Source organism: Cygnus olor, chromosome 2 (genome assembly GCF_009769625.2).
Source record: "Cygnus olor isolate bCygOlo1 chromosome 2, bCygOlo1.pri.v2, whole genome shotgun sequence".
In the NCBI taxonomy this organism is placed as follows: Eukaryota; Metazoa; Chordata; class Aves; order Anseriformes; family Anatidae; genus Cygnus; species Cygnus olor.
Genome location: NC_049170.1, coordinates 54,366,156 through 54,375,332, shown reverse-complemented (window position 1 = coordinate 54,375,332; position 9,177 = coordinate 54,366,156). Strand labels below are relative to the sequence as shown.

At 39.9% G+C, this 9,177-nt stretch overlaps 1 protein-coding gene across 3 annotated transcripts; it reads right to left on the bottom strand.

Moving 5' to 3' along the window:
• Positions 1 to 237: 237 nt before the first annotated feature.
• TMEM14C (transmembrane protein 14C) lies at positions 238 to 7,088 on the bottom strand. Of its 3 annotated transcripts, none has more exons than XM_040548160.1 (5): positions 6,974 to 7,088; positions 5,936 to 6,019; positions 3,548 to 3,649; positions 1,061 to 1,148; positions 238 to 861 (listed from the first exon to the last, which is right to left on the bottom strand). In XM_040548160.1, the coding sequence occupies exons 2-5, from the start codon at positions 6,009 to 6,011 to the stop codon at positions 804 to 806; spliced, it is 324 nt and encodes a 107-aa protein (XP_040404094.1). In that variant the 5' UTR covers positions 6,012 to 6,019; positions 6,974 to 7,088; the 3' UTR covers positions 238 to 803. The 3 variants fall into 3 exon arrangements, with proteins under 3 accessions (XP_040404094.1, XP_040404095.1, XP_040404096.1); XM_040548161.1 differs by lacking the exon at positions 6,974 to 7,088 and adding an exon at positions 6,131 to 6,279; XM_040548162.1 differs by lacking the exon at positions 6,974 to 7,088 and adding an exon at positions 6,201 to 6,272.
• Between the last annotated feature and the right edge of the window lie 2,089 nt (positions 7,089 to 9,177).

Below are 9,177 nucleotides of genomic sequence, written 5' to 3'. Positions count from 1 at the left end.
ATCAATAAATATCAATAATATCACTAAAAATTAAATTAATGTGTTAATGAAGGCCCCAAATTTAATCTTCTGCTCCTCCATTTAAAATGTAATTTTTAAACACCATCAAAATACAGCATTTGTATAGCAGTTCACTACACAGACTTCCACTGAGATAGGAACAAGAAGGTAAGGTAAAAAAAAAAAATAATAAGCTTTGCCCCCCATCCAGACAGAAAGAATACAAAAACATCAAGCAAAGGTTTGTAACATGTTTTACTTGTAAAAAAAGCAACATTTGAGCATCATTTCACACTAAAAAAGGTAGGATCTGTTTGGTGTTATAGACATAATGCATCATCAACTCAGAATACAGCAGGTAAAGCATACTGTAATAGTCAGTATGAAAGGCATAAGATACAGTGCTGTACTGAGCCAGTTTCTGCTGGTGACACTTTGTGGGTACTTCCTAAATTACAGGTCCTGTGTACTTCATACACATCGTCGATATACTTTGGAATATAAAAATGGGAAGTGTTAAACACTTAAATGTTTTTCAAAAAAATAAAACCAGGACCAAATTTTTCACTACACAGTAATAGCTCTACTAGGTCACTGAAATAAATGGCACCTTGTATGTCTTGTACTATCCACTAGTAGATAGTAGACTATCCACCCCATCATTCTTCTTTCCATTAAAAAAAAAAAGGAAAAAAACAGTAAGCTGTCTTCATGTAGAAAACTGCTTCATATTCTTGTTTCTACATTCATACAGCTTCATTATTAGGTTTCCTTATCCAGATATTAAGTTGTAAAGTGAACAGTTACTTTTCATGGGGCTTATCCACCATCTTCAGTGCTAATCTTCCAACCATCAGCAAACTGTGTAAGGGGAAAAACACTTGGTAAGTTCACAGAATTAAATAACAACAACAACTTGCCAATTCATTTTCAGATACTTTTCACATAACCGATGCATAGAAATAAAAAAAGATGTACGAAGTACTCTATCTCAGTATAATTAAGAAAAAAAAATAATCACAAGAGATTTAAAAAAAAAAAAAAGTATATTGTGTTGTACCTGACACCAGCAATTAGCCCTGCGGGCATGAATTTTCCAGAGTTGTAAAATCTTGCTCCCATCACGGCAGTCAATGTTCCAGATGTAACTTAAATGAGAGATTAAAGAGTCCAGTCAGCAGAGGTGCATGTGTGTGACAGAGATGCTACAATTCAGAACAGAACAGAGATAAGTAGTATCATCAAGTAAGAAAGGTTATTTCATGTGATGGACAAAAAGAATCGATAAATGGTGTAAATTTTGGAGCGCCTCAGTACACAAAGAGTAGGTATTCTGAGTTCTAGTATACACAGTCCTTGAGTTTCTTTGGCAAAACGTGCTTCTTTGGTGACAAAATAACCTGCACTACACTGCCCTGAACCCAGTCCTTCCTAGTGAATCACTAAACCTGTACATGCAATTCCCCCACTTCTTTTAAGAGGGCTATTAGCATTTTCCTGCCTTACTTGCCATAACATTCTGAGAATTAACCGACTTATATTTGCAAAAGACTTCGAAAGGCAAGTACAATGTAAGTGCTAAGTATTACCAACCATTTTCAGCTATGAACCACCTTCCACTAAGACTAGAGAGTTAGTTATCCACCCTGACCATTTAATATTGAGGCAAAAGTCGAGCAGTTTCACTGGGACAGTAAAATAGGAAGGGCAATCTCTAGAACGCTATCTCAAAGAAAGACTGAATACTTTGAAAACTCTGCCAAAATCATACTGATGAAATCCTTAGCGTGTAGCTGCTACCCAGTGGTAACAGATACACACAAAACTGGTGGTTGGAAAAACGTATCTTCTACCACTGCTTTTGTATGAACTTCGTTTTGCAGGACCAGCCACCACCTTCAGTATTAGCTGTGGCATCCTTGCTCCCTAACATCATCCTAAACATTATCACTGACACAGTCTCATGTAAGTAGATGTGTACAATGCTGGGACCACAATCCAACACACAGGAAAGAACTAAAATATTTTGATATCCAAATGCCTCAAGCTCTGTATTCAATAGCTAGTATTCAAAAAATGTGCACCAAACTAAATGTAATTTTGTCTAACACAGCAGAACATACCTTCTCCCAAAACCTTCAGGTGTGAAAAGGAGGAGGAAAAGACTCCATACGTTACTAAGTTATAGAACTTAGAACTGATGGTCACTCACATTTAGCAAAATACTTTGTCTCAATCCTGTTAAACTGCTGCATTCAGGGTTTATGCCAGTTGCTGAGGCCTGACCGTGCAGTTTTTGACCTATCCAGTAGATGTGGAAGTGAAAGTGGACTGCACTGAAGACAGTGTTAAAGCAGAGAGAAATGCTGGGCCTTCCCCTTTCACTTCTGACTTTTACATGGCAAAGAGCTAGGTGCTACATCACAGCTTCAGCAAACAAATGCTCTGGTCAGTGGCACCTCTTTAAGCACTGACTAAGCAGTGACTCTCAGCAGTTAGCTTCTCAAAGTCAGGGAGAAGGGAAGCTCCAGTTCTGAAAAGAAGGAAGAAGAAACTGCATTATTGTAGATTGCTTCTGTGTTGAATCTCCCCAAATGGAGCAACACCTTTGTAATTCCACACATTAAAAAAAAAAGTCAATCACAATGTCTACCATTTTCAGCAGCAGTGGATGCCCACAAGTACCTGAGATATAGCAGCCTAACAAGTGTCAGGCATCAGCTGTGCTGCTGGAATTACCTACATACATTCTCAGTCTATTTCAGTGGCAAGGTACCCTAACTTACTAGCGAGTGAGAAAAGCTCAAGTCATGTTATTCTGCGACTGGCATGAGCTTTAGGGGTAATGAGGTTGAAGTGATAGGTGATAGCATGCTAACGTGTCCTAACTTGGTGGCAACCCTGAGCTCTGCATGGTAAATGGCAGAAAGTCAAAAACTGTGTTTTGGATATTTGCACCATACTATGTACAATCTTTTAAATACCAAATGTTTACTGTTTTTTTTTTTTTTTTCCTGAAGGATGTGAAATAATGGTATTTGTTGTTTTTTTTTTAAACCACGTAAGTTTCACTTTATCCTAGCACACATTTTCCTTCAGTAGCAGTAGGTTTTTTGATGTCCATAAGACAAGCTCTAATGATAAATAACAGGTATTTTAATCTCCTGTTGTAGAATAGAAGCAAAAAGATGAGACGTCACCCAGAACACTTTGTATTTCTTTAAAAGGGGATGCAGGAAAGCAGGAACGTAGTGAGAAATCACTAAGCAAGACACACAAAGACACGCAGATCTTCCACATGTATTCTCAATACATTCTTAAAAACAAAAAAATTAAAATGCCAGTGGTTCACATTCCAGGAAGAGCAGTGGAGTTTGACCACTAAAAGAGATTTTCACTAAACACAAGTTTAAAGATCTGATTGAAACTCAAATTGTAGCTCCAACAGTTTAACATTTCTGCAAAGACTTTTTAGGTACTCATTTTTAGTATCCAGTTGTTTTGGGGTAAATATAACTCCCTGTAACTAAAGCTCTAGAAGACTTACTCAGAGAAATCCAAACATTATTCGGATTCTGTGAGAGCTGATAGGCACCCAGTCCCGCCAAACTTCCAAAGAAGAGGCCAGCAGCTAGCGATGGGACACTACCTGAATGAATAAAAGATAACACATTTATTAGAAACTCAGAAATAAACCTGTTCATTAGATTACTTACTTTGTAAAACACTACCAGTAACAAAAAAAAAACAAAACACGGGCATTGATTGTTATAAAGCAGACCTGGGGGGGGGGGGGGTGGGGGGGGGGGTGTCTTTGAAGATTTTAAGACCACACTGATTTGAATCAAGAACCACATTCAAATGATCTTGCACAAGATAAAATTAGCATCGGTATTTAATTCATTACTAGCAAAGCCACGAATACATTTATGATAGAAAGACTAGTGAGAAAAGCAAAAGAATCGGGGTCTTCTTTTGCAGACCAAAGCACGTTGCTTCAAATAATAATTCTGGAATTGCTTGAAAAGCAGTAATGTAGAAAGGGATTAAATAGGAAGGGTTTAAGATCAGAAAAAGGACATGTGAACTGAACTGGGCGGGAGGGTATTCAGACAAATAAAGAGTTGTCAAATAAGAGAGAGGAGTCAAATAGCCAGACTTTGGATCAAGCCTTCAGTACAAATGATAATCCTGAGCTACCGCAAGATTGGCAATTTATAGATGACATCGGGTAAGGAAATGGCAAGACCTCTGCAAGCAGTGAATACTTTAAGTAAGGCTAATGGAAAATTCAGGACTTAATGCTACTTGAGGGTGGTCCTTTATATATTCAGTTTTTATAGGTCACCATTGAAAGGGCTCGAGATTGTATATCTATGCTGATAAAGATCTCCTGTCATTGTTACAGGAGGAACACATGCTGCTACCAGAAAGTAATCATGTTTCAGTCATCAACAGAGCAGCTACAACATTGCTTCACACCCTGCTTTTAATATAAAAAGCAAGAGCTAAAGATAATGGGAAGCATCACATTCTTGTACATGTGCAAAGACAGACAATCTAGTAAGCAGCTGCTCTGGACAGAATACAGTTTAGCACCAACTTGTGGTAAATGCAATTTTATTCTTTCTGCATCCTGGGAGTCCTCAAACGGCCATCATATCCTTGGATTTTATCTTGAGGCCCTGTTTAAGCACCTGTGGCACATACACTTACTAGGACAAACATACCATCCCTGGCTCAGGAAGCTCCTGGGTCTCAAAACAACTCTCTAATGGGAGAGAGAGGAAAAAAAAAAAAAAAAGAAAAAAAGACTTTGCCCTGGCCCTCTTCTCATATTCTTCCCAAGGTACATAATGTAGACTTGGCTGTAAAAGAACAGAACACCTCAGGTTTATGGATGAAAGTTCAATTTTCTTTTGGTTTCTCCAAGTTATTAGTAGGGATTACAAAGTGGTGGGTTTTTTTGTTTGTTTGTTTTTGTTTGGTTGTGGGTTTTTTTTGTTTGTTTTAATTTCCCTGCACGTCACCATACAAGCTCCCATTCCCCCTTCAAAAATCCCTTGACCTGAATTCCCTTCTTGAATCAGCATGACCACATCCTCCCATCTGGGAAGAGAAGATAAGATATTGATCGTTTCATAATGGCCTCTGAGAAATACAGATGAAATTAGCTATTTAAGTTCTCAGTAGCGTCTCTCCTGCCTGAAACGACACTCAGAGCCCTATGGCAGTAGAGAGCAGACTGTAGCAGGCGTTAGCAGCCATGTAGTCACACCTACTGTAAGTTTCTCACTGTCTTCAGCAATGAAGGAACACACCTTCATTAAGAGTGCTGAAAAGTTTTTCAAAGTGGAAAGAGACAGTACTGCAGCAGGGAGAAATCCACAGTTCTGTCTGGAGAAGGGCAAACTGGGAAGTGAAAGCAGGCCAGAGATGAAGCTTACGCTGGGGAGCCCAGGAAAGGAACAACTTCAAGGACTGATTTGTACTGCTCAGCTCTCCCTGGAAAAAGGATCCTTCTGAAAACGGTGCAGCTTGCAGTGTACTGTTACCATCAAACACTAAAACGAGAATAAATCTCTAAGGGAAAAAATGGTGATGTCATTTAAAGGTAAAGAATATTTATAGAATGTTTATATTTAAAACAGCAGGGGAAAAGGGTTTCTGAAGCAAACTCGTGGCAGTTTATCTGAAAAGCACAACGCAGAGGCAGGGTATCAGCACCCACCCAAAGCAGACTGAGCTTATCAGCCCAAAGCAGAGCTCAGCCCCCAACGCACCACACCCTACCAGCCCCAAACTATCAGCACACAGCACAAGCTGACAAACTTCACATCTGCACAAACTTCGAGGCAGGAGGCTTTTGTTGGAAGCCACCCAGCTCGCGCAAATTTAGGGGAGGGGGGTTGGAAATCACCTTCCAGCACCGTACCTGCTTTTGCGTAGCCAATGAGCCCCCCTGATGTCACCAGGGCAGCGTAGCCAAAGCCGAGCCAGTCCACAGCCATGCTGAAAACTGGAAAAGAAATTGTGGTGAGGGAAACTAGCTCTTAACACTGGAGGGGAAAAAAAGGGGGAGAGAGGGGAATATTTTGCCGCAGGGATGTTCTCCAGGAGGAAAACCTGCCTAAACCGTCCACCCCAAGCCCAAGCGATGACACCCGGCTTGCTGGGGAGGGTCCCCAGGCTGCGCCCACCTGCCCCGGCCGCTCCGCTCACACAGCCCGGGGCGGAGCAGGCTGCGGAAGGGGAGGTGAGAGAGCAACGCGCCGCCCAGAACTTCCCTTTTCCGGCTGTTTTGGGAGAAAAACTGCGCCACCACCACCCAAAGAGATCTCCGGGCAGTCGACAGGCTGCTTTTAGCTTGCGTTGGTAACTGCTGGGTAGCCCCGTTATGGAAAACATGGGGGATTTCTGCACCTTACAAGATGGAAAACGTCGTGTCTGCAAATTCTTTTTTTTTTTTTTTTTTTTTAATGTTGAAACTGTCCTTCTTAAGTGGTGCTGCAGGACTAGTTCTACTCGGCTATAGGCTTACCTCCCGCATACACTTAGCCTTACGGGAAGAAAGAGCAGTGCTCCAGCCGAGTCCCCGAGCTCAGCCGAGGGGCTTCAGCACCGCCCCGTAACAGAACAGCAAACACCGCGGGGCTGCGCTTTCTGCAAAATCCGGCTCTCTCTAGAACACGTTTTTTCAGACCTGTGTGAATTAGCTGCATGGCCACAAAGTATCACTTTAACTCCCTCTGTGGCCTAAGTGGTTGAAATGTAGATCTGCTATTTCGCATAATAGTGCCTCAACCAACGTTATCAATTAACCCCCCTCCTGGAAGGGGTTTGCTTTGCTGTTGAGGCAGTATAAATGCCGTGGGGTTCACGTTTCACTGGCCTGTGATTCATATCCCAGCACTGGGGATCCCCAAGAGGGGGTGCAGAGAAACTGGAAGAAATCCAAAGCTGCCGAACTCACCTGAGGCTCAGCTGCCAGGCTGCTTGCCAGGCTGCCCTTCCGTACAGTCGTGGCTCCGTCTACTTTACCAGTGCCACCCACGGTCGGTTTCTGACACAGGAAGAGCTTTCTCACTGCTGTCTCTTTCTCTGCAGTGCTGCCTCCCCTCTATCATTCTAACCAGCTCCCTGAAAACTAGAATGGAAAACATTCTGAAAAGGATGATGTGTGCCAGAAAATACATACATACATACATACATACATAAGGCAACGCACTGTTTATTAGCCCAGCGTTTACTCACGGTGTATGAAATATGAGTTCTACTCCCTGGCCTGCTTCTGCATTTCACCTTAGAAGCTGTTAGCATTTGTCTTCTCTGACCACAAACTGTTCTGAGTCTCATGAGATGCACAATTGTTAGTGCAAAGGGAGTTTGGATTTTTACAAATGACTGTTTACTTGTAAGTCTGAACCTTAGAACCAAAAATCTGTGGAATTTTTGCTTTTTCATTCTTAAAATTATGAGCAGAGTGGGTTTTCTTGGTGCTTATGACAGCTTGCTTCTGTAATTGTGATGGGCATGGCCATGAGTTCGTGTATCTAAAAATTCAAAAAATTAAAGCTGTTTTAATAGTGGCAGCCATTTTGTTGAGTACAGACATACGATAAACACTTCAGAACAGGTATCTGAAAACAGTTAATGAAGTATAAACATAATTGAGAGAAAAATAAAAGTCTGTACTTACAGGAGCCTAGTTAACAGTTAAAAATCTGATTAGGTACCTTTCCTGACATCTATACAAACCATTTCTAAGTCCTATATTATTTGCCAGTGTTTGTGCACACGCACATTTGGGGTATTAAAAAAGTTAAAAGCTGTGTAAGTTTAACCTGAAGTACAACTGAAACCCCTTTATTGTTGAATTAAACTGAGCTCGTGTAAATCAAGTATACTGCATATGGGGTTCTGATCATTTGGGGTTCCAATCATTTATCTAAATAAGGGGAACAGTTACAAAAGCTAAATACAGACATCTACCTTCAAGAAAATATTGCTATTGTGACATGAATAATCTCGTAACAGCCCAGATGATGCCCACTTTTTTTCAAGTGTCAGAGCATACACAGAGTTAAACTGGAGTTATACCTTACTTTACAACCCACAGACTGCATTCCTGTCTCCAGATCTGGCTCATTCTTCTTCCTGATTTTCTCTTACCTTTTCTCTAGCCACATGAATAATGAAGAGCATACTGTTATTAAAGTGAATCTGGATAAAGTCTAATTCCAACTACCTTTTGAAAACAGAAGAAATCATGACTACTCCAGCAGTACAGAAAACAACATTAAAATGCCTTACTTTTAAATAAAGAGAACTTTTAGTAGAGCTATCTGACTTTGTCCTGCTCAACTTTGTTTTTGCCACTGTGTATTTGTAATAAGACTTAAGACAAAATCCTGTTCCCACTGACTGAGAAGGTCAGGAATTCACTTTTTAAGTACAAAACAGATGGCTGACATTTTATCAGAGGGACAAACATTTCAAATGTTAGATTAATTTTTTTTTTTTACAACATGGCTCAGATCAAGGACTTGAAAAAATATGGGAACAGAAGAGAAGGTGAAACCCTACTGACATAAACACTTCCATCTAAACATATGTAACATATTCTGACCAAAAGATTTCAATGATGTGAACCCGTAAATCTAATCCATCCATCATATTTCATTAACATCAGCATTTTGGCACTTCTTGAAAGTACATGGTGCAAATTTTTTATAAACTCATTTGAGTCGGGAAAAATCAACTCCTGGAAAAAACGGGACCTAGACTATATGTCAGGGTGCAAGGACTTCAAAAAATAATTAAATGCATGGAGCATACAGTAAAAAAACCAAACATTCTGCTTATAAACCCTATGTAAAAATCCATGCTGAGAACTAAAAATCATTTTTTGTGAATATACAAATGAAAAGTTTAAAGTAATTTTAAATTAATTATTTTTAATTATTTAAAGTAATAATAAAGTATTTAAATTAATTTTAATGTTTCTTTTTACAGTAAGAGAATGTATGACAAAGGCAGATCCTATTGAGGGAACTGAACAGTAAATTTCTGACACAAAAATGAAAAACTGTAGGTATTTTTATGCATTTAGCTGAGACATAAATGTAACTGAGACAAGTTTAGCTATTTTTGTCATTTTAGCTGGCTATTTCAAAG